At 36.5% G+C, this 26,427-nt stretch overlaps 1 protein-coding gene across 36 annotated transcripts in view; it reads left to right on the top strand.

Annotated features, from left to right (window-relative positions):
• ZMYND11 (zinc finger MYND-type containing 11) overlaps window positions 1-26,427 on the top strand; it is a 109,235-nt gene that overhangs the window by 63,732 nt on the left and 19,076 nt on the right. For 9 of the 36 annotated variants that reach the window (XM_036408811.2, XM_036408687.2, XM_036408632.2 and 6 more), the window contains 7 exons: window positions 481-525; window positions 3,151-3,312; window positions 19,310-19,387; window positions 19,823-19,915; window positions 23,503-23,590; window positions 24,380-24,435; window positions 25,554-25,631. In XM_036408811.2, the coding sequence (XP_036264704.1) occupies window positions 481-525; window positions 3,151-3,312; window positions 19,310-19,387; window positions 19,823-19,915; window positions 23,503-23,590; window positions 24,380-24,435; window positions 25,554-25,631 (600 nt within the window). Of the gene's footprint in view, window positions 1-480; window positions 526-2,611; window positions 2,708-3,150; window positions 3,313-19,309; window positions 19,388-19,822; window positions 19,916-23,502; window positions 23,591-24,379; window positions 24,436-25,553; window positions 25,632-26,427 lie in introns of all 36 variants that reach the window. The other 27 variants (XM_036408642.2, XM_045588901.1, XM_045588879.1 and 24 more) reach the window with 12 other exon arrangements.

The following is a 26,427-nucleotide window of genomic DNA, read 5'->3' as shown; positions in this document are numbered from 1 at the left end:
CATCCTGTGTCTGTTTCACACCATGGTTAAGTATGGAGTTTACCATGTTTACATTCATCACTCCCAACTTAAAAAAGTTGATCAGTTTTAGATAAAAAAAGACACACATTCATGATCTTAATGAAATTTATAGTGGCACCGAGTTTATTTGTTACTAAAATGTTTTATAACATTATGATAGCTTTCCTGGCATATGACTTTCTAAATAGAAAGATTTTCTCTGTCCATTTGTAGCTTTTGTGTTAGTATCCAAAGTTTCTTTTTAAGCTAGTAATGACTCTTGAATTTGCATGCTACTGTCTTTATTCATGATTAGTACATTCATAGATTATCAGTTGATATCATCTGCAAAATAATGTAAGTCATATAGCAAATAAAACAGTTTGACCCTCTATGAAATCCCTTTAGCTCTGTGTATTGCCTGATATTGAGCAAAGTTATAGTAGAGAGACCAAGATTATTTTGTTTTTATTTTGAAAGGCCTACAGTATGCAGCCTTTCTCCAGGACAGCAACCCCAAACAAGGTGAACTAATTTTGCACTGTTATTTTACTTTAAATCTGCTTTAAAAAAATACTACATTTCTATCTTTCTTTAGGCTAGCTTAGTTAACTCGTGTTAGAATTGTTCATTAACACCATATTGTCTTTACTTTGCTTCTAGTTGGGGATTTTTTTGCTAATAGGTTTGCTTTTTAAAAATTTTCTTCAAGTATTGAAGTGGCTTTACACATACTATGCTGCTAATCAGGCTGTATGAGAATAGTTGCTGACTCTGGTACAGTCCAGGAAATACAGGCTTAGCTTTTGGGCATACATTTTTATTAGAGTACTATGTAAATTAACTCTATTTACTAAAAGAGAAATTGTAGGCAACTCTGCCTATCTTAAACATGCTTATATAATTTATACCTCAGAAAAGTGTGCCCTGGGTTTAGAATGTAATAACTTTTGAACTTGACCTCTGCGTGTTTTGTATATTCTAAACAGCTATTGCTATGATTAAAAGAATGAACAGCACGTATGTCCCCAGACCATACCTTTGATATCCAATAATGGAGTTAGTCATATGCCATTATGTAAATAGTATATACAAATGTTTCTCTACTTTTACTTCATTTGAATTATATTTTATTTCTTTAATTGTTATGAAAACTTGGTCTGCTACTCAACACCCCAATGAGGAAAGATCCATTTTCATCTCATTTTATGGGTGGATGGGTGAGAACTGGAATAGAAAAGGGGTAGAGGTAAAGTGGGGAGGCTAGAGCTTTAGAGCTGCGCACCAAAGTTAAACTCTTGCTTTCTTCTCTTAATTTACGTTGTAACCACTATTTTAAGAATTGCAGGAGATGAATTAATGTAAAAAATTTCAAATGATGAAGGTTGCCACTTTCTTTTGTTAATAATGAGTTAAACATAGCCCCCAAAATTCTTTAAGATATTTCTGAACAACTATGAAAAAAAACACCCTGAAATATTTTGTTTTAAACTTGGCAGAGTTCTGTTAGTTCAAAATAGAGCAGAGTATCTTATCTCCATTCAAACCTAATTTATCAATGATTTTCATATAAATATTAAAATTAAATGCAGCTTACATATGAACATTGTGAAATGGGTACACAATGACTATTGTTTAGTACAGCCAAGCACTACATATATTGTGTCTCTGCAGTGCCTCTACGTCAAACTTGCTGAGATAAGTTTTTTTCCCTACCATGCATTCATCAGGGCTTTATGTCTCATCAGTCAGTATCTTATGATTTTTTTTTTTTAGCAGATTGATTAAAATTACTCCAGTGTAAGTTTACAGAGTATATCCATCTGCAGCAAATAACTAGAAATGGTTATGTTTTTCTTTATTGCTTTGGTCAGTCAAGGCCATGATTTCTGAACAAAACGTAAACTAAAAAGTTTACATTTTTGCTAAGTTAATTAATGTGCTGTAGCCATGACTTTGAAAGTGAATTTTGGAACATTAGTAACTCTCTTCCCTTTTGAAGGTGTTGATAGTAACCCTGTCATATGTTTAGGCAGTAATTAATACATTTCAGCCTTAGGTGCTAAAGGAGTTACTGCCTGCTAACCAAGTGCTATATTTGAAGCCCATTTATTGGGGGAGTAATTGACATAAGAAAACAGTTCAGTTTCAGAAACAACAGTGATTTATAAAAAAGACAAATGATAGCAGAACCCAAGTTTGGAATTCAGGACCCTCATTGGCAGTGGCCTTGATTACACTGTTGTGGGTTAAACCATTGTTCACTTAGTTACCACATCTACAAAAGAAAGCTAAGAATGAATCCATCACCCTTAACAGGTATTTTTTGACAGAAGCTAAGAGTGGCATTTATGAATAATAAATTCTAAATTAAGAGAACTTATAACATTTTCCTGTTTATGTTTAAATTGTATTGGCTGTACAAAAAAGAGTGTAACAAAAAGAAAATGTTGAAGAAAACCTACTGCAGTTATATTCTTTTATTTCCAGGAATAGTCCAAGTAAGAAAATAAACCTACTTCCTTTTAAGTTTTTTTATGGCAATGTCCTTTGGAGAATGTGATTAAACCTTTAGTTTCACATTTTCAATTTATTTTTCCAAATTCAACAGACCCTGAAATTTTGGCAACCTATCAGAACATGGACATTCTGATTAATGGTTATTTTCAATAAAGCATCCAATACCATGGATGAGAAGATAAGAATAGTGAGCATCACCATTTATTACTATTTTCTCTGTTCCCACAGTGAGCTAATTAAGTACTTACTATATCTTTCTAAAAAAGCAGAACAAGACAGAGGTTTGTTTATTTGAAATACTAAGGTATAGATATTTGTCCGGGATATTCAGTTTACTGAAGAAACCATTCCATAGATTATGTTTTTAAAATTGAAGATAATGTTAGACTGCGATTGGCTTTGGACTTATTTTTGAACTGGTTTTGTTATCAATATTTTGAATATTAATATTGTTTAGGAAAGGATTTAAAATTTAAAGAAGCAAATTTGTAGATATTTTCCCCTCTTGTTTTAAAATGTCTAAAATTGTTTATGATGCCTAACTTCTGATGGACTTTAGTTTCAATTTTGTTCTTAGTCATTGCAGATATTGACAAAATGTCATACGAAATTATTTTGTATTTTTTGTAGGACTGGGAAACAGAAAATCATGACTGGTATTGTTTTGAATGCCATTTGCCTGGAGAGGTGTTGATATGTGACCTGTGTTTTCGTGTGTATCATTCCAAGTGTTTGTCTGATGAGTACAGGCTTAGAGACAGCAGTAGTCACTGGCAGTGCCCAGTTTGCAGGGTGAGTACCTATATGAGCTTTAATGTGCTGGTCAGAGGGTTGGAGTTCATTGACAATAGCTGCACAGATACCCCAGGTGGTCGTGCCAGGTTGATGGATAAAGTGCTGGAGGGTGGGGGTTATCTGCTGAAATGATGATATATAAACATAGATCATTTATAAATGGATACCACAGAACACATGACATATTCAGGGTTCGGATTTTAGAAAGTTATAATCATATAAAAATATACTCTCTTCCCTTACTTTACACTTGCCTCTGGATTGTATGACTCCTTCAATGAATAGTCTTTGGGAATTAAGAAACACTCTTCCATACCAAGGTCTGTTCACTTGTTTCCTCTTCGCTACTCAGAAAACAAAGCCAAAAGGCACATTGTTGGAGACATTCTGTATCTGCTTCCCATTTCTATTCATGTAACATTGCCCCCCCCCCCTTATTTTTTGTCACATCATGGGTTACTTTTTTTCTTGCTTATAACTCATTTGGAGGGTGGATGGATGGGACAGTTGTATGTATATAAAGAATTCTAATTTAAAGCAAAATGAAATAGGCTGGTAGGTAAAATAGGTACTTTCCACAATTATTTTCATTCATATTATATCCCCATTGAAAATTATACATGCTGTGCTTGTTGGTTGCAGGATGTGGTGTGTGTGTATATGAGTGATGTGCGATACCTAAATACTGCATTACATGTGGCAGTGATGGTGATTAGCAGTGACTTACTTGATTGTAGTAACCTCTATTATTTTGTACTTAAAATTATTAAGATACTTATTTGAAACTATGCAGATAACCTAGATTACTGAGTTGTTTGTGAATATATTTTATAATATTGGAATAACTTAGATATTCATTTGTTATTCAAAAAAAATACTTGTCTTCATAATTTTTCTTTGTTTTTAGCCAAACATGTTCTGCCAGTATGATGAGCAAAAGATAGTGTACATTCTAGTCTTTTCTTAGTACCTATAGTTTTGTATTACTTTAAGTGTACCACATCCTACCAGCATACTGTACGTATTTCATAGGCAGATAAAAGACCATTGAGATAGTATTAAAAAATAATGTGATGATGATGATGTAATAAAATGCCTAAATGCTACATAAGTAGTGATAAATCCCTAGAACTGAATATATCAGTATCAAGCCTCAAGTTATAGACCACCTTCTTTTTAAGGTCTTCCAAGAATTTATCTATCTACAAAAAATTATTGTAATTGGGGGATAGGAACTGCATTTAATATTCATATTTTATTTTGATTTGTGCATTTTATAAACAAATATATTTCCTGTTTTCTGGTAACAATTTAAAGTAAGTGAAGAACAATGAGATCTTAAGAACAAAAAGAATTACAGTATAAAAATATAAAAGAGATGGGGCCACTGACCAAATACTTAGGAATTTAGGAAGTACAATGTTGAATATACCTGTGTCTTTATAGCTATAGTTTTTTAATATTTAATATTTGGTTCTTATTATCATAGTGAAGAATTTAAACAGTAACACTAGGATTTTTAAGCATGGGTTAAACTTTATTGCTGGTGTTTCATATTCTTTACATGAAGAATGGAAATTGAATAGTATACTTCTGAAGAAAATGTGAAATATTTCTTCCATTAGAATTTACCATCTAGTTGTCAGATTCCATTTTCTATGTGTTTGCTGTACTCTTTACTGATCAGATGATTTAAAAAAAATTTTTTTTCAGAGAGTTTTACTGGCTCACACAGAAACATGATAACCAAAATGGAATTAAGCTTACTCCATCCTCATTTTCTTTTCTTCCCTCTGGGTTTCTACTTGTCTTTGTCAGTCTAGATATTCTCATATTGTAACATAATTACATTTACTGAAAAGGAAGCTGCAAGTCAACTAAAAATTATTAATACTTTTGTTTCATATTCTGTGAGCTACTCTTTGGTTAGGCTCAAAAGGCCTTTTTCTGGGATGGGGTGGTGAGTTTTAACTTGAGTTTTAAACTTTACAAAGAAGTAGTGCTTTCTATGTTAGAATTATTGTACTTTAATTGTTACTTTCAAGAAAAAGATTAGTATTATCTTCTCTTTTTGGGAGAAGAGGTAATAATCTTGAAATTTGAATGGAATTTTAAATATCTTTAAGGTAAATTTTCTTGCTTGATTTTTGTTGTTGTTTAACAAAGTGTCAAAACTTCAAGTAAAGCCATTTTGTAAAATAATCTAACATGCGTGTGACTGACCAGATTTAAATATTCATGGACTAAGAGAACTGAGAGACTGCAATTTAAGGACTATGGTTCCAAACCAGAAAAACGTCTTTTCTTTTTTCTTTTTAATTAATGTTTGGGGAAAATATAGACTAATTAGATATGCTAATGAGGAATTTTGAAATAGATGCCCAGAACAAAATTTTAGTGAAGGCTTAGCAAATAGATAGAACTTCAGCCATTGTTATCTAAAATTCAAATTTAAAACATTTCTAATATTTTATGGCAATCAGAAGGTTATTTTATTTTTTACATAACTTCTGCCCCTCAGTATTGAAAAAGTCACTGAACATGTCAATTCTAATTAAAAATAAAATTTAAAAAATAATAAGAGAACACGTAAGGATTCATTTTCAAAAGTCACTTAGAATAGGTTCTCTCTCCTTAGCCATCAGCTATTGTTACTTCAGCTCAAGCAGCTTTATCTCAAATATCTGACTATTTCTGAAATATTTTAAGAAGGTAATGGTTGGAATTTTTCTCAACTTACATAATTTTATTAGTTTTCTTAATCTTAAGAATATCAGAATTCAGGATATTTCTTTGGAATGTTTGCCTTTCTAAAAAAAATTAAGCTGTTATTTTATAGATGTAGTAGATTGTTATTGAAAAATAGCCTATGAATATCAGATTAGCATTTTGCTTTGAAGAAAATTTGAGTCATGTTCTTTTTCACACTTTTCAAAAATGTTTTTATTGATTTCAGAGAAAGGAAGGAGAGGGAGAGACAGAAACACAATTGATGAGAGAGGATCATTGATTAGCTGCTGCCTCCTGTACACCACCTACTAGGAATTGAGCTGGAAACCTGGGCATTTGCCGGATCTTGAACTGTCACTTCCAGGTTCATGGGTTGACACTCAGAGCCACACTGGTTCACATTCTTGTTACTGAAAACTGTCATTAGTTTAAAAAAAGGGGGGGGGCGGGGGGAAGAGAAGGACTTAAAATATTTATTTTAATTTGGTTGTAAAAAATTCAAGTAATTTAGAGACTAAAAAAAAAAAATTTCTGGAAATGTTGTCACATAATAGGTGAATGTCTCATAGATATATGTCCTGCCCTTCCCTCCGAGCTCATCCTCGGAGGGAAGGGCAGGACAGATATCTATGAGACATTGTATCTTATCTATATAATTTTATGTATATTGCTAGATGGAATCAGTTTGTTTCTATTAAGCCATGTCCCAATCTTTTATGTATCATAATGTGCCATAATTTATTTAACCAGTGCCCTACTGGTGCTTATTACATTGCTTCCATTGGCCTGTCCGATCAGTAACATCACACTGAAACTTAGCTGTCAAAGGGGACATTCATGTTGCTATGTTCAGTCATCCCTCACTTTCCACTCTAAAGAGCAGTCTTCTCATTATATTTGGATGTATTTGAATTTTATATTACTGAATCAGCCATGAATTTTCTAGGGGGGGGAAATAAAAAACCTTAATAATTTTTAAGTCAAAATTGCTTTTAAGATTTTATTTGCCTAAAGAATATATCTTTAGCCAAAACTGGTTTGGCTCTGCGGTAGAGCGTCGGTCTGCGTACTGAAAGGTCCCAGGTTCGATTCTGGTCAAGGGCATGTACGTTGGTTGCCGGTACATCCCCAGTAGTGGGTGTGCAAGAGGCAGCTGGTCGATGTTTCTCTCTCACCGATGTTTCTAGCTCTCTATCTCTCTCCCTTCCTCTCTGTAAAAAAATCAATAAAATATATTTAAAAAAAAAGAATATATCTTTAAAACACAGTGCAATCAATTGTATTTTTTAAAAAGAGGTAAAATAAATTCACTTCTACCTATGTAATTCTGTCTGATCTATTTCATAGGATAGAAGTAAATTTATTCTTCAGAGGACAAATTCATTGAAGTGAAAATCTTAAATTAAGGGATAGGCAAATGTAAATTTGTGATAAAAATCACTAAATTGTTCTGCAGAAAATTATACCCATCTATTCCAACATGAAAGTATTTTCTATTTTTTTAAAACTAATTTGATATAGTACAAGTGTCTGTATTATTTTAATGTTGCTTCCTTTCATAAATGTATTTTCCAACCTACAAAGTCATTTTATCCTTTGATGCTGTGGTTATAGAAGATAGGCCTAGGAGTGTACACAAGCCTATGTGCACTTGTGTGTGTGGTGTGTGTGTGTGTGTGTGTGTGTGTGTGTGTTATTTCTGTATGAACACACATATGCATGCATATAGCTGTTGTGTGTGTGTGTATACCTTTGTGGTGCATGTCTGCAAGCATGGTGTGTGTGTGGAAGGTGGGGGCACCTGTGTACATATTGTGTATGCATGTCTGTTGTGCATTCAAGTGTACATGTGCATGTATACATACACGTATTCATGTGTGGATGTGTGTGCATGTTTTGCATTTTTGCTGGCCTCCAATCTTGCTGGTGAACATTATGATACTGTTTGAGTTATGACTACTTGAAATTTTTAAAAATATACAAGCAGGTTCATGTGTTACAAAGAAACCCTAGGACCATCTCTGAGACTGGAGCACCAAGTTGCTTTTTAGACCAGCACTTTCTGGGAGACCTTTTTGTGGGGATGGAAATGCTCTATCTGTGTTGTCCAGTAAGAACTATCAGTTATGTATGTTTATTGCGAGACCCAGAAATTGGAATTCAACTTGGCAAATGTGGCTGTGGCTACCTATTGTATCATACAGTGCTTCAGAACTGCATGTTCTAAATGCTTGTACTCCCAGAGAAGCATTCAGTACTTTGGTACTGAATGTCTGCTTCATGACTGGCCTGGCATTCGTCCTCCCTATGAAGCCATAGTTAGGATTTGGAGGAACTCTAAGGGAGGAATATAGATCAGCACTGCCCCTCCTTTCCCTCATGTACACAGCAGATTGTACAGCAAACACAGCGTTATGCCTATAAAAAGACTGTGTAGTGCATAGGTTGATGGCTGTAATATCGGGTAGTGCTGCATACGTCTGAATCTATGATACCTCATAAAAAGTCAAAAGTTAACTTTAGAGAAAATAAATTGTATATATAGTCAAACAAAAAATAATTGGCACTTGCCTGCTTAATAATTTTGAGAAGTATTTAGAACCTGGGCCCCTATTTCTTCTATCCTCTTTTAACATGTTAACATGTTCATGTTTCTTACATAAATGATTTTTGTTTTCATAACTTTGACTTATATTACTGCTCCTTTAGGTTCAGATATATGAAAATTTTATATGTGGACTAAAATATGTCATTAGGGAGCAAGATTTTGTATATTGTGTGTCTTTACTGGAGCACATAGAAAGGGCTAGAATGGGAAGGCCACAGCGACTTACATATTTGGGTATCTAAAGTGGAATATTGCTCCAGTGAAATCCATCCAGAAGTTTTTATCTTAGGCTCTTATAGCATAATATTTTTATATGATAATTTTTTATATCCTGTAGCAACCTTTGGTTTACTTTACATCCCATTTATTGTGACTCTTATATGAATGAGTCAGCGTAAGTCATATTCCTCTTCCCCACCCCCACACGCACATTTCAGATGGCATTTTTTTTGTGTGTTTAAGAATCCCAAATTTTTAACTTGTGTTAATATACAAATTGTATTGTGAATCAGCCTAGCCCATTAATAAAATGGAGGAACAAGAAAATGTAGATAAGGAAATGAAGAAGAATCTATGTGGAAAAAAATTTTATTAATAATTTAAAAATGTATATGTTGATCCTACATTTAATCCAAAAAGGTCTCCCAACTTGTACCACCTGATTCTCTTATCAGGCATCTGCAGAGATTTGAGGAAGAGTGCCTCATTGTGCTACTTTCACATTAATTGGAACTATTCCAAGCATTTTCTACTACATTTTCTCTTTAAAATATTTGAAATAAAGCTATATATTTTACAGGAAATTTAATAAATATGTACACATATAATACCTTAATAAAATTTTTTAAAAAAGTATATGCAGAAGGAAGTCTATAGAAAGCACTTCAAATTAGCTTTTAAATTTGATGTTAAGACCCAGATACTGTATTTTTTTCACATGGGATATAGTATACTCATTAGGCAACTGAAAATAAAGGAATTTAACTGGTCTCCTAAAACCAAACCAAGACTAAATCACCATTAGAAAGCCACCTAGAGTGTTATCAAGTGGGTACTTATCAATGTTACTGATTTGCTAATGTTGACTTAGTTCTGGGTAAAGTTCTATTTTGAGTCATTTGCACCATGACTTTTGTTCAGATAGCTAAATAAAAAGTCATGAAGAAAACTATTTCTTGAAACTGGTGATAGAAATTTACTTCTGAATCCATTTATCATTCTGTTGAGTAGGTTGGCAATATAGTTCTTTTAAAATTCCAAAATCAGGAGAATGTCCATTTAATGTTCAGAATGAAATATGATAAAGTGCTAAATGAAACTATTTTGAACATAAATTCCTTATTATGTATTTATTTTGAGACTGTAACTGTTCTTACTTTCTGGTCAGTCTTCCTTTGTTAATGTGTGAAATTTATTCATATTTTTTCACCTTGAAAATAAGTACCTTTACCTTCGAAATACATGTTAACAAATCAGGAATGGAGATTTGATTTTTAAATAAAATAGAAGTAGAAGCCATGTTTGAGGTATGTGTACCTTTTTTTTTTTTTTTTTTAATTGGTGGGGAATCATAGTATTGAAAAGGAATGAACAATAAATATTTTTATAATTTTTAGAGCCAATTGAATAATCATCTTTGTACTAGCAAAATAGAAAATTTTAAGATCTTTGTCTAAATCAAGTAATTTATAAAGCAGTTTTACTATTTATCACTACCTTGACTAGAGGAAAAAGTAATGGAAACATTGATAAATGCAAAAGGTTTTAAAAAATAATCTGGGTTATAAAACTGTAAAATCTTATGTATTGTTTTCTAGTCTCTTTATAAAACTACTTGGGTCCAAGCAAGCAAGAAAAAAATGTCCGTATCGTGTACATTGCCTTCCTGTGATGATTTAGCAAAGTTATGGTCAGAAAGACTTGGGTATGAGTGTGAAATGTTTTAGGTGGTGGTGTGTTTGGTCTTTGTGATATGTGTATTTGGTGGATTGTTTAGAATCTTAATAGAATTTTGTTTTTAACTCTAAGGCAGTGGTTCTCAACCTTTTTAATGCTGCAATCCTTTAATTTAGTTCCTCATGGTGTGGTGACCCCCCAACCATAAAATCATTTTAATTGCTAATTTTCCTACTTTTAATGAATCATAATGTAAATATCTTTTTTCCTGATGGTCTACAGCACATGTGTCAAACACAAGGCCCGCGGACCAAATCCGTCCCGCCAGGCCTTGCAATGTGGCCCGCACCGCGCTGTCATCACTGCACTCCGTTGCATTTCCATCACAATGACAGTTTATGACCGTTCAGTAAACCATTCGGCCCGCGATTTAGGCTGGATTTTAGATTTTGGCCCCTTCTCTGATTGAGTTCGACACCCCTAGTCTACAGCAATGGTTTTCAATCACAGGTTGAGAAACCGCTATCAGGGTCGCCTAAGATCATCGGAAAACACAGATATTTACATTATGATTCATTAACAGTAGGAAAATTAGCAACAAAAATAATTTTATGGTTGGGGGTCACCACAACATGAGGAACTGAAAGGGTTGAGGCATTAGAAAGGTTGAGAACCACTGCTCTAAGGGATTAAGGAAAGAATAGTTTCTATATCAGGATGGTTACAACTTAATCAGATAAATAGAAAGCTTATTGAGTGTTTCCAGTATTGATGAACTGAAAATAAAACAAAGGGCGCAATTTCCTTTTACTGTCTGCAAATCCATTAGGTGGTAGGGGAAGGTGTGGACAGGTAGGCAGGAAGTATTCCCATTAGCTGGTAGAAATCTTATTCCACTGAGGATGCCACTCTGTCTCTGCTTTTTAAATCTTACTCTTTCTTTAAAGATTAGTATTGTGTAGAAGGGAAGGAGCAAGTAGATAAGAACTTGATTCCATAAAGTTTTCCTGAATGTCCCTTTTCTCTAGTCCCTGTAATATGCTACAAAGGAACTTAAAATTATCCCCAAAATCTATTTAATAATGAATGGTAAAATTTCTGACATGCATAATGACACGTATATAGCAATTTTTTTGTGGATATGTGAATATAGTATATCTAGAAATAATACATATTTTTACAATACCAGTTGGTTTTGTTGCCTGTACAATTAAAGATGCTTTAATTTTGTAAGTCACTCTAGACTGCTGCTATAAAGCTGAAAGCTGATTTTATCATATGAACTTAGTCATAACTTAGTTCAGTCAGAGCTAAGAGTTGACTTTGTAAAAATCAATAAATATATGTAGAGCTGGAGTAGTATTCAGTGCTATTTGTAAATCTGAACAAACAAGTCTGGAAACACCTTATTATTGGAGCTGCATTTGCTAGATGCTCCAAGTGTCCACCTCAGGACACTCATAGTAGTTTGCGAAATCCTCAGAGTTCCAACTTTTAGCTATAAGGAGACATATTTATGACAGGTTAAGGGAGGTTTAACAATTTACATCCTTTAACTTAAAAAAAGCAAAACAAAATAAAAACTACTGCCAGAAACCCGAGAGCAAATGGCTGTTGCTGGATTGGTTGTGGGAGATTTGGGATGGAGCTAAAGGGACTCCCTGTGGTTAAATGTGTGGTGCACCCCATGCAGAAGCGAGTAAGCCAAGTTTTCCACCATTAAAACTGGCAGTAGGTGTGGTGTTCTGAACTTTAGGTCTTATGTTGGAGAGTTAATTTTAATGTCAGTGCTGGGAGTAAAAAAGACTGAATGTAGGTATATTTTTCGAAAACTGTCCTAGAATATGATTGACATTGATGGGGCTGCTGGGGTCACAGTGATATTAGAGGAGAAATGGTAGGCCTTTGGGATACTTCATCAGACCAGCTCTACCCTTAAAGTCTCAAACATTGAGGTTTGTTTGCATTCTTTGTATTCAATCATTACAAATGGAGATACTTCAGAGCCTCTAATTTCAGTAATAATGTGTAATTTATGTGCAGATAAAATTTATTGTGATTCTTTTCTGTGAGTACAGATAGAGGAGAGCTTGGAGTTTTTTAATTCTTCAAACAATGTAGGTAATTTAAATGCATATTTGTGTTTCTCCACCAACTTACAGGGCCACCTATACCAGAATCACCTGGTGTTCTGGTTTAGAACACAGCCTCTGGACTGAGGCTCAGGAATCTGTTTTTTCAGCAAGTGCTCCAGATTTGTGAATTTATTAACATTTAAATGAGCCTTTGGTTGTTAGAGCCAACGGTGATATTTGGTTGACACATCAGAAATAAATAAAATGGTTTAGAGTGCCAAAATATGCAAACAGAGCTTGCGTGTGTGATTAACTCTTTCACATTTTGGATGGGCCTTGTCAGTTCAATGGCATGGGATATTTTTGTAGTAAGCAGTGAAATTAGTTACTAATGACTATCATTCCTTCAGTTCACTTAGCACTTACCATGTGCTATATAATGTACAGGCCCCTGGCTAACGAACATTGAACTAGGTAGATTATTATGGATTCTGTTTTCCAGAACTTAAGAGACTAGCCAAGAGCTGGCAAACCACAGTCCATGGGCCAAATCAAGCCCTCCACCTGTTTTGTACTAGAATTGCTCATGAGCTAATAATGGGGCTTACATTTTTAAATGGTTGAAGAAAAATCAAAAGAGGGATAATATTTTGTGATGTGAAAATTATAAGAAGTTCCAATTTTAGTTTCCACAAGTTTTATTAGAATGAATGTACCATTATTTATGACTGCTTCTCCACTGTGGCAATTGAGTAACTGAGACAGACACACTTTTGTGTCCTCAAAGCTTAAAATATTTTCTGTCTGGCCCTCCACAGAGGAAGTTTGCCAACCCTGTTGAGCCCGCTGCCAAAGGACACTCTGGATATTGGGAATCCCCCAAAGTGTGAGGCGCTTGTCTTTCTTTAGTTACAGACTTGGGCACTTGGATTTGAATTGAACTCAAGCAGCACAAATATATTTATCTAAGGAGAAGATACCTTGATTTCTAATTTCACACTTTTTTCCTTTTGGATATTTGATGTACTGAAATAATACTTCCACAACTTCATCCTCTGCTAAAATATGTTTTTACAATTTAAAGCAGGGTCTCTAGAAAATATTAAAAATTCTAGACCATTTAATCCTGAGTATCCCTTTGATTAGTGATGCTTAAGCATTGTGGATCAAAAGTTGCTTATATCTTCTTCCAGCCAGAAACATCATAAGTCACGGAGTGTGACATTTTATTCATGGTTTGTCTGAGGTATCTTACTAGACGCTGGATTTGCTGTATCCCAGCAGTTGTTTATAACTGGCCTAAGAATCCCTTACTCAGAAAGATGCTCAAGATTTTCTGTTATTTTTTCCCCTCAAAGTAAAGGAAAGCAGCCCCTCAGTTGTCTGTAATATACTTACGAGCATCTCACATTAGTGGATGTGACACAGCTTTGTAACACAGCTTCAGCAACGTGATTATTGTCCCTTTAAAATGGTTGCAACAATTTTGGTCATGAAATGGAAAGTTTGTTTCTTGATAATTTGCAGATATTGCCCAAATCACTCCTATGTGCTGCTAGGTGTTATGAGCAGTTACCAGAACTTTATTGGGCTTTTACTGGGTCTGAACTGCACGCTGTTACACTGATGAGTCCTGAAGTCTGTAGTAAGTAGACAGTAGGTACAGCATTACTTCTATGTTTGGCAAACTTGTGAAGAGCTGCCTGCTTAGTTATGTTATAGACAGCATTTAACCTTAGAAGTGAACCCTTTACTTTCTGTTAGCATAGCTTTTTCTTAGGCTACTGTAAGGGGCGTGGTTTGGCTGACAGACACTACCTGAGACACTGTTGTGAATGTCACGTAAGGCAGCTCCTATAGATTACCTAAGAAATCCCCAGAAGTCTTATAATGCAGCTCTGGGGCAGAAGCTGCAATGCTTTGTTGATTTCTTGTGTGAAATACTAAATCTGTGAATTGTAACTGGAAATTCTAGAAAGAAAGCCCATACAAGTTTAGCAAATGTGAAAGCATCTTAAGCAAATGTTTTATCCCTACACATAGATGGGAGAGGTTTTGCATCTGTTCAGGGTCTCTCTTCGGTTTGCTTCAGTTTGCTGAGGAAGCTCCCTGGCCCGTGGTCTGGGAAGCAGGCTTCTGGGCAGAGCGCTCTGTGCCCCAGGGCAGCTGTTCATTCACCAGCGGAGCGCTTCTGTGCATTTCAGTTCTTGTCCTATGTCTGCAATAGAATCCCACATTTGTCACCAGAAAAATGGATTGGGTAGCAGTTCAAAATAAACAAGTGGGAGAGGTTTTCAACAGAATTAATTTTTTGGATGTGAAACTCATTTTGGTGAATCCTTCTATCCAACCCAAATCAATAAAGTTTTTAGTACAGTATCTGCAAAGTGAACAAATATAGGAATGAAGCATTTCTGTCTGTTTTAGCAAGTAGACAGAGAAAGTTACTAGGTCTGGCATCCCTTTAAAAGGACTTTTGAAGGACACTTCTCAGTGTAGCAGCCAAATTCACAGTTGGAACCACTGCACCTGTCTGTGTAAATACATAGCCTCTTTAATAACCCCAGGCGGTGCTTCTCAGTCAGGGCCACTTGTTAGGAACACCTGGGGTACTGGCACAGTGAGTGCCCACGCCCCTCCCTAAGCAGTGTTAGCTGACTTTAGGGTGGCACCTTGACATTGTGGGGCTTTTTCTAATGCACACACACTTGTAAACCCAGGTCCCACCAAGGCAGAGAACATGATCATTGTATCCTCCTCACAGCTATTGTTCTCATTACTTTTTTTTTGTTTGTTAATCCTCTGCCGAGGATATTTGTTCCATTGGTTTTGAGAGAGAGAGAGAGAAACATCCATGGGAGAGAGACACATTGATTCGTTACCTCCCTGCAACCAAGGTACATGCTCTTAACCAGAATTGAAGCTGGAACCCTTCAGTCTGTGAGCCAACACTTTATTCCCTAAGCGAAACTGGCTAAGGCCTCATTACTTTCCATCACAGATATTGTGCCTGTTCCACAACTTTATATAAGTGGATATTGTTGTTTTTCCCAGTGATTCAATAGCCATAGTTGATCAACATTGAGTGGGATAGATAAATCTGGATAGCACTTTATTAAGTGGGGTAGAAGACCTCCTGAAGTAATATTTTGAAGGAATTGGATGGGGTAGATCATATCTATTCAGCCATGGAAGTTACTTGTATCCCTTGTGTTTCCTTTAACATTTTGTATGAAATAGTCCTTTTTCCAAGTTCATATCACCACTTTTAATTCACATAGTAGAAAAGAGATACTCCAGCTACTTTAAGCAAACTTAAACATGACAAAAAAAAAAACAGATTATCATCCTACATTTATCATTTAGATTTGTGAAATTAAGGCCCTCAGTCTGAACACTGCATTTGCGTTCTTCCCAACAAGAAAAAATACTGCTTGCACATGGTTGCAGTAATTTAGCAGTTCATTTAAGAGTGTTTAAACAGGTGAAACCAAAGCATTGTGAGATAATGGCACCCATATTTTGTGTAAATTATCTGTGGGAAGCAAGTAGGAATTGAAAATGGACCTTTATTTAAACAAGAACAATTTAGTGCACAAGTTACCTAAAGTTAAGCAAATTAGAATAAGGTTTTCCATACCAATTCAAAGTGCTTTCAGTGTTTTTGTTACAAAGATAGACCAATGTAGTTAGGATTTTTTGGCTATAGTTATGTTCTGATTCTAGTCCTGCATCAGTTTTGCTCATAGGGAAATATTGAGTTGGTGTTTTTTTTTTTTTTTAAGGTTCCAAAAACAAAAGAGGTTAGCCTCCTACTAACAGTAAATTTTCATAGATTGGTGTTTAGAGCACAGGTATGAGAAAAACATATTTCTGTGTACATGTGAAATATACAGCAACCCATGACCCAGGGTTGTGTTGTGGTTGATACAGTGTGGAACTCATCATTATAATCACTGCTCAGGTGACTGTAGACAATATTTAGGGAACATTACTCTTTAGCATTATATAAAGTGGTGGCCGTATATTTCCCCTAAAGAATATGTTATCTACCAAAAGAACCATAGCCCCACAGATATTGCAAGACTTCTATGTACATTGCTATTACATCAGAACTTATACAAATTTATGATTTAATGACCAGATTGATATTTGAGATCAACAGTTTTAGTACTGTACCCAAAATATTTGATGTGATAGAGCATGTAGCTAGAAGCATTGTTTTTACTCTTTCTTTTAAAGGGAATAGGTTTTCTAAGAGGTAAGAAAAAAAGCAGCTTTCTTGGCCTTCTTATTTTTTCTCTTTCCTATATCCAAAAGCTTAACAAACTATTTAGTATAAAAAGCAGTTTGTGGGAAGGTGTCCATGCTAAAAATCATTTGTCCAAAGTGCTAATAGCTGATTGTGCATCAGACCCACTGAGAACTCCCTCTACACTACTATGAGACTTGCAGAATGCAGGAACTGAGCTTAGTTCTCTGTTGTGTCTGGCTTATGGTAGGGGCTAATTAATAGTTCTCACATGTTTGTGTGTGTGAGAATCACTGGGGATCTTGTGAAAAATGAGACTTCACAAGCTACATCAAAGCCCTTCTCCCCCCAAAATTATAAACTTGGGGTCCAAGAAAAGTCATTAGCTTTTAAACTCCACATCTACACCCTTGGTGCATGGTCTTGGTCATGTCACAAACACCTTAGGAATTAACAAATGGCAGAGTGAATAAGCAGATACAGAGAGCATAGGACTTTCCTCCAGAAATTCTAGCTCAGATGCTCAGAGGTAAAGCCCAACTGCATTTTAAGAAGCTCCATTTAGAAGATGTGTGCACGAGTCATATCATAAAGCTGGGTAAGGAAGGAACCATTGACTGTGTGCATTTTGCCAAAGAATTCAGGCAAAAAGTGGAGGGAGCAAGTCACTTTAAATGTGATTTTATTTTATTTATTTATTTTTAAAAAATATATTTTATTGATTTTTCACAGAGAGGAAGACAGAGGGATAGAGAGTTAGAAACATCGATGAGAAAGAATCAGCTGCCTCTTGCACACCCCCTATTGGGGATGTGCCCGCAGCCAAGGTACATGCCCTTGACCGGAATCGAACCCAGGACCTTTCAGTCCGCAGGCCGACACTCTATCCACTGAGCCAAACCGGTCCCAGCTAAATGTGATTTTTAAATGTGAAGCCCATGAAACAGTCTCCAGCTAAGAAAATGTTTTTCTATGTTTTATTTATATACTAGAGGCCTAGTGCACAGGATCGTGCACTGATGAGGGGCTTGGCCTGCAGGGATCTATCTGCTGCGGGAGCAGCCACTCATCCTGGTCAGCCCTGCATCCCCCTGGTGGTCAGTGTGCGTCATAGCGACTGGTTGACCGTTTTTTTTTTGTGGTGGTTCCGCCATTCAGTCGCTGGGCTTTTAGAATATGCTGGAGGCCTGGTGCATGACATTTGTGCACTTGAGGGGGGGTGTCCCTCAGCCTGGCATGCGCCCTTTAGCAGTCTGGGAGCCCTTGGGGGATGTCTGACTGACAGACATCCTTAGCGCTGCCATGGAGGAGGGAGAGGCTCTTACTACCACCTTTGGTCTTGCCAGCCATGAGCCCGAGCTTGGCTTGTGGCTGAGCAACGCTCCCCCTGTGGGAGCATATTGACCACCAGGGACAGTTCCTGCATTGAGTGTCTGCCCCTTGGTGGTCAGTGCGCGTCATAGCGATCGTTTGTTCCGCCTTTCGATTGGTTTGCATATTACCCCTTTATTATATAGGATAGGATTTTAACATTGTGTGTATAATCAGTTCGCTTAAGCTCTGGCTAAGACTTCTCAGTTACGTGTGAAATTTAACTGTACTAAGCATATAAAGGTGACTTCCTGCATTTACGTTTCTTTGGGAGTTATAATCTAGTGGCCTGAAAAAGTTAAAGCATCTGTTAGTAGTTAGCCCAGACCTACTTGGTCCTCTGCTGTGCCATATGCTTATGACCCAGTGTCTGCTGTGGTTTCTTAACCTTAGCTAAAGAAATGGGAATGTTTGTTTTTGTTTCTTTGGTGTCTAGAAAGGACATTAGAGAAATAGAATCCTGGATTTTTTCTTCTTCATTTGAAGTTAGGTTTTCTGAGTGATAAATTGAAGAACTTCATTAGCTTTTAGGCCAGACTAACAGAAATTGGATTTATATAGACTAGATCAATAGCACTTTAAAACAGATATGTAGGTGTGTGCCACTGCACTACTGCACATATTTCATAAGTGACAGAGATTTTTAATAATGTTATTTTGAAAGTTAGCATGCATGTATGCTAATTTAAAATGCACCCTAAAGGACTTCAGCCATTGGTCATTAATATATATGAATATATATCAAAATCAGTGATTCTATATTATGTCATTATTATGTTATCATTATTGTTGTCATTTCTTTTAATCTGAAAATTGGTTTAAGTTTCAAAATATCAAGAAACAAATGCATAATTCTCTAAGGTATTTCAAGTACATCGTGATATTTTCCAATTCTTATTACAGTACATGTTATTTTTGCTATACAAATTTCAAATATTGGAAATAGTGCATTTTTTAAATGAAATCTAACAGACTATAATCTTTTATGTATATAAGTCTTTTACATGAATATAACATATAAATGATCAGATTTTATATCTGGCCTCTTCTGTTTTTTAACAGAGCATCAAGAAGAAAAATACAAACAAACAAGAGATGAGCACATACCTGAGGTTCATTGTCTCCCGCATGAAGGAGAGGGTGAGTCCTGCCCCTGGGGTCTTCCCAATTAGACTTCACTCTGTTTCACTCTTTGGAAGTTAATGACTGGCAAGGAAATGTGTATAGAGCAGTTTTGTCATAATTCTTTTGTACAGTAAATAGTTCTGTAATAGGATTTTAGCTTTTTTTTTTTTGTCTTTGTTTTAGAACTGACATTTCTGTAACTGCATTGGATTAGAAACATTTACATTTAAAAATTTGTTTATCAGAACATTTTCATTGATAACTAGTGTTTAAAATGAAATGGAATGTTCCAAAATAACTGTTCTGTCAAAACCTTAAGGAATGCCATGTTTAACTATATAATGCATGTACATTTCTCTATTAAGTTCTAAAGTACACTTCTTTAGAAACTGATGCTTTACCTGTCTCTCTCTAGCTGCATTTAAACTGCTGTATTTAATGACCTTTCAGGCTATAGACCTTAATAAAAAGGGAAAGGACAGCAAACACCCGATGTACCGGAGGCTGGTGCATTCAGCGGTCGACGTCCCCACCATACAAGAGGTAAAGCCAGGCCTTCCATACTGCTTTCCATTTACCTTGTGGCTCCCAGATGAATGAGAGATCACAGGCAAGCATGGTCGTGGGTGCCATTCCTTCTTGAGGATGATGTGCCTGCTTGGTGTCTTACTAAAACCAGCTAGGTGTGGCCACCACATACGCGTGCCTGTTGTTTTAAATTTCGTGTGATCACTCTGGTACAACCAGACCTTTTAACACCGCTGGTTTTAAGCAACCTGTAAATTCTTGATACTTGTTTGTTAAAGCAAATGGATGGAATCCTGGTCAATGTAATATTACAGATGTAGAGAATTTACATCTGGACACAGGTCCCTAGTTTTAGCAGTAGCACTTGGGGGTTTCTCTCAAGGAAAAATTAGAGCATAGAGCTAATCTAGAGTCTTGGGAAACAATGAAATGAACTTGAACCAAATAATTATTCTCAAAATTCTTAATGTTATCAATGTTTGCTGAGGATTGTTGGGTTTGTTAATATTTCATTACTAATTGCAACAAAATTTCCTAGAACTTAGGATATATTTTTAGTTAGGGTTGCTGAATTACTAATTTTGTAATTTATGTGTAATTTTGAAATTTCAAAATCTTATGGTTGGCTATAAGCTTATAGGAAGACGGAAGGAATTATTTGGAATTATCTTACAGGTTTCCTAATCCCTTAGAACCTGAGAAAGACTAAAGATGTATTATTTCTAGGGAAGGAAAGGGTAAATAATGCTTGTTACCTTGGAGTTCTGGCAAATCTTAGAATGAAAACAATTTAAATTTTACCTACTATTGGCAGATTTCATAGCCTCAGACATACTCTTTTTCTAAACACTGAGGCCTCTGAAAGAATGTTGACTAGTTGCCCTTCCTGCCCCTGCCGGTGCTTCTGCAGCTTCCCTTTCCTGCATGGCACTGTCCCAGATCCCCAGTTTGATCCTGATGGCTCCATAGAAGGCACTAGATAGATGGTTGTTGTCTTGGTTCTGTGCTTGGCAAGTGCTGGTCATGAGCAAAAGCACTGTAAGAAAAGGAAAGAAAGACAGAATTTTTATGCTTCTAGGAGCTTCACTACAACCCAGATCAAAATGCAAGCCTCGGTGCATATCTCACAAATCACAAAGGGGGTATGAGCATCCGGAACGCAATATAGTAAACCCTGAGGCACATGACAGGAGGCAACTACCTTCAGCTGGGAGATCTGGGGGGAAGCCTTCTGAAAAAAGGCAATTGAATTGGGTTTTGGAGGATTTCAACAAAAAGGTCGGTTCATAACATTTTTTTTATTTTTTTTTTCACAATCTCAATTTTTTAAATTGATTTTTAGGGAGAGAGAATGAAACATTGCCTTCTGCACACCTCCTCCTGGGGATCAAGCTGATCAAGCCCAGAACCTGTGCATGTGCCTTGAGCTGGAATCGAACACTGCAACCTTTCAGTGCACTGGACTATGCCCAACCAACTCAGTCACACCTGTTAGGGCAGATCTTAATTATTCTTTAGAGGCTTTAACATTTTAGTATTTAGAAACCAAGCAATTTTCAAACCTATTTCCTAAAAATATCACCAGGATAAGAAAATGCTTCCTTGTTGTTGAGTTAATTTGTCATACTCCCTTTTAAAAATTTTGTCTTATCCCAGAAACCCCTCAGATTTCCCACCTAACCTTTCTCATTGGCAGCTAAAGGCAAAACTGTAGAGAATTCAGTTATGGAAATCCTTGACATATAGCACTCTAATGTAGGAAAATTCCTGATACTGCTTTGGTGCCTAAAGAAACACCTGGGCCTTTATTTTTTAACTAGAGGCCTGGTGCATGAAATTTATGCATAGGCGTGGGGGTGTCCCTCAGCTCAGCCTGCACCCTCTCCAATCTGGGATCCCTCTCACAATCCTGGACTGAACTCTGACCCCAACCGCTAACCTGCCTGATTGCCCTAACCACTTCTGCCTGCCAGCCTAATCACCCCCTTACCACTCCCCTGTAGGCCTGATCACCTCCAACGGCCCTCCCTGCTGGCCTGGTCACCCCCAACTACCCTCCCTGCTGGCCTGATCACCCCCAACTACCCTCCCTGCTTGCCTGGTCACTCTCAACTGCCCTCCCCTGCAGGCCTGGTCACCCCCCCAACTGCTCTCCCCTGCAGGCCTGGTCACACCCCCAACTACCCTACCCTGCAGGCCTGGGTCCCCCACAACTGTCCTCCCCTATAGGCCTGGTTCCTCCCAAGTGTCCTCCCCTATAGGCCTGATCGCCTCCAGCTGCCCTCCCCTGCAGGACTGAACATCCCTAATTGTCCTCCCCTGTAGGCTTGATCACTCCCAACTGCCTTCCCTTTCAGGCCTGGTCCTTCCCAACTGCCCTCACCTTCTGGCCTGATCACCCACAACTGCCCTCCCCTGCCAGCTATCTGTGTCCACATGGGGTTGGCCATCTTGTGAGTTGGTCAATTTGCATATTACCTTTTTATTATTTAGAACTAGTTGCTCGGTGCATGAAATTTGTGCACTGGGGCGTGGAGGTGGGGACCCCAGCCTGGCCTGTACCCTGTCATAGTGCTGGAGCCCTGTGATTGAGCGCCCCAAAAAGGTAGGCCCCATCCACCCACCCATCTGGGGCTCCTCGATGGATTGCCCCAAAGAGGTAGCCTGGAGCCATGGATCCCCAGGCCTCCATGCTGCATGGGACCTGCTGGCCTCACCTTCCCTGCACAGTGCAGAGAAGGCCAAACCCACAGGTCTGGCCACACGTGGAGTGAGAGGAGGCAGGACTCCCAGCAGGCTCCATGCTGCACATGCAGCGTCAAGCCCTTCCCTGCCCACCTGTGCGTGTCCATTGTGTGTGCAGCCAACATGTGATGGCATGAGGCCATGAAGGCGTGAAGATCACCTAGGCCTATGGTCGACAAACTCATTAGCCAGCAGCCAAATATCAACAGTACAATTGAAATTTCTGTTGAGAACCAAATTTTTTAAACTTCTTTTAACGCCACTTCTTCAAAATAGTCTCGGCCAGGCCTTGATATTTTGTGGAAGAGCCACACTCAAGGGGCCTCCCAAGCCACAGTTTGCCAACCACGGACCTAGGCTTTTATTAGGAAGATTGATTGTAAATTAGTGCTTAGTTCCAATTCAGAATTCTAAATGTGTCTTCTTTAGTTATGTCACAGGCTAACAGTTGTTTTTTTTCTTCAGTTTTTATTCTCCCATGTTATAATATATAGTTAAGTTCTTATCAGTGATACTGACTGGCCAAAGCTTTAATTGTTTACAAAGCTTAGCAGTACCTTTTATCATCGTTAAAGAAGGAGCTGTTCAGGATGCCAAGTTGACTCTAGTACATCAGTAGTAAGGACAGTGGTGTCTATAAGACAGCAGATCTGCCACACACACCATACTGTCACATTCTAATTGCATTGGAGTTGTGGGTTTCTCTGATATATGGTGTGTCAACATTGTGGGACACAGGAGTAGCCATGATGTTATTCTGAAAAATTCTGCTGCATCCCATACTCTAACCATGTTAGCATATTGCAAAAATTATTTTTACTAGTAACTCTTGCCATTTTGTTTTTTAATCACTGCAGAAAGTGAATGAAGGGAAATACCGAAGTTATGAAGAGTTCAAAGCTGATGCTCAGCTACTTCTCCACAACACAGTGATTTTCTATGGAGGTTGAATATTTTTTGCTTTTTCTTTTGCATTTTTTTCATACCGTTTATATTCTATGTTGAGAAATAGCTTTAATAAAATACTATTTTAAAATTAATATTTAATGATCAGTACGTAATGTTATGGTTTAATCTTAAGAAGTATTTGGTAATGTAGTTATAGCTTATAGAGTTAACTGTCCAAAAGCAAAACACTAGTACATTAAATGATCAGTCTTACTTTTTTTTTTTTAAACCATTTTTTTAAAATATATTTTATTGATTTTTTTTTTTTACAGAGAGGAAGAGAGAGGGATAGAGAGTCAGAAACATTGATGAGAGAGAATCATCAATCAGCTGCCTCTTGCACACCCCCCACTGGGGATGTGCCCACAACCAAGGTACATGCCCCTGACCAGAATAGAACTCAGATCCTTTTAGTTCACAGGCCAACGCTCTATCCACTGAGCCAAACCGGTTTCGACCAAAGTATTACTTTTTATAGTTTTAGTTATAAACTTGGTTTTGAAAGGTTTTTTTTATAAGCACTGTGATTGATTCTGGTTGATTCCCACTGATATTCTGTCATTTGAAGGTAAACAAAACTAATTCTCTTTACCTAGAGAATTAGTGCTGGATGTGAAATTAAAGCTGCCTGTAGAATTTAATTTCGCTGTCAGAACTTTTAAAAAAATACACATTTTGTTTTAAATGGTATATATCCACTTTTGTCGAAAGAAAATTTTAATGTGTGTTAATTTTGGTAGTCTGTATTTTAGATTATTGGTAATGGATATCTGTCTTCAATTACAGCAGACAGTGAGCAAGCTGACATAGCAAGGATGCTGTATAAAGATACCTGTCATGAGGTACTTTCTATACCTAATAATTAAACTCTTTCTATATTCCAAATTAATTTATTTCACAATTCCACTGGTCTTACATATTTTAATTTTGCAGTTTCCTTTAAATATCAATTTATTTTCATTTTTTATATCCACGGGAAATAATTCAAATAGAGGCAGAAAATTCTGGCATACTATTTTCAGAGACATCCTAGGAGATTTAGTTATTAAGTAATTTCTACAAAGAAATTTTGGTGTTCTTTTTTAATTAACCCTTAGGTTATTATTACCTATTATCACCTATTATTACATGTTTTGTATGGGGCAGAGACACTCAACAAATGCTACCTTCTTTGGGCGAAGGATACTACACAGGCAAAACAACAACCACCACCAAACAATACAGTTCATATTTATATAGTAAATGAAATATTATTTTGGGAAGGTTTTTTGTGTATATGGTCTTACTTATTTGAAACACCTGTAACCATATTGTTTTTGCAAAAGTGTCTCAGTAATATAAAAGTTTTGTTTCTTACATTCATTTGAAATTTGACTTTTTAAAATTCATTCAATATATATTTACTAAGTGTCTATTGTGTGCTGGGCAGTGTGTTAGGAGGAATGGAATGGTGATCAAGGTGCTGGCTTTCTGCTCATGGGTCTGTATGCTGAAGAGGAATACTTAAATAAGAAACAGACAAAATATGTTTAAGTTGTATAAGAATGTTATGAAAGAAAACAAAGACTAAAATGGAGAGTGAGCAAAGTAAGGACTGCTATTACTGGTAGTGGATGTTTTATATGGGTAGATGAGGAAGACCTTACTGAGGAAGTTGCTTAATCCAAGTGCTAGGGAGCCAAAGGTACCGGTGGGGCTGGAACGCAGAGGTCCGACATGCCGGGCCTTGTAAGGAATTTGTCTTCTCTTTTAAATGCAGTGGGCGACCGTGGGGGTAGTTTGAACAGGGAAGTGGCAGACTTTTCCAATATTACTGAAAACTTAAAATTTAAGCTTAGGAACAAAACTCAAGGCTATTTGTGTACACGAACAAGAATGTTAATTTATGTGGATCAATTTTATATAGTTTAATGCAGCTCTTTATTTTTTGTAGGCTAAAATTGATGTTTTTCTTTTTCAGCTGGATGAGTTACAACTTTGCAAGAACTGCTTCTATTTGTCAAATGCTCGTCCTGACAATTGGTTCTGCTATCCTTGCGTATGTAACATTTTGTGATTTTTGTGTTCTACCTCTTAAGTGTATGATGGTCTAAGGAAGCTTATTTCCAGTTTGCTTAAAGTTTATAATCCTTCCTAAATATGTTTGTTTATATCATGTGACATGGTTTTAATGAGTGTAAAAATTGAGAGATGGGACAAACAACTTGGGATTGTTATCCAATTTTGACTTTAAAACAAGGGACTTAAGACATTGAGTCCCTTAATATATGTAATAGATTTTTGCTTTTCTTCTCATTCTTTCAAAAGAAACGGAAGGCTTTATATATGTCAATAGCTGTGTAATTCCCCCTAAACTGAGATGATTTCAGGAAGGGTGATGATGTGTAAACCTGTGAGTGTTCTGGGAGCCCCAAAAATATGATGTAAAAGGCCATCTGAGAGCACTCAGTCTTCCAGAAGTTATTTGAAGTTTTTAAAATTTGAATGTCTGATTAGTTAGATTTGAATCGGGGCCTAAAATCCTCCCATTTCAAACAGGTTCATGAAACACAGTGAGGGCCTTCTGTTTGCCCCCACTGCCTCATTCATAGTGCTACAGGATAGTGAGTACTGTTCTTGTCTCTTCTCAGAAATGAAGGTCCATATTTCTACTTGAATGCACATTTTAGTTTTTTGTGTCTTTCTTGGAGGCAAAGTCAGTCAATCCCAGAAAAAAGAAAACAATTCTATGTATTTATAATGTTTTCAAAATAGTAAGTTATACTTAACTAATTCAGTATTAATGACATACTTAATACTTTACAAAAGTAATATGACAAGGTAGAATATTTTAT

This window comes from Pipistrellus kuhlii, unplaced genomic scaffold (genome assembly GCF_014108245.1).
Source record: "Pipistrellus kuhlii isolate mPipKuh1 unplaced genomic scaffold, mPipKuh1.p scaffold_m20_p_1, whole genome shotgun sequence".
In the NCBI taxonomy this organism is placed as follows: domain Eukaryota; kingdom Metazoa; phylum Chordata; class Mammalia; order Chiroptera; family Vespertilionidae; genus Pipistrellus; species Pipistrellus kuhlii.
This window is presented reverse-complemented; position numbering and strand designations above follow the sequence as displayed.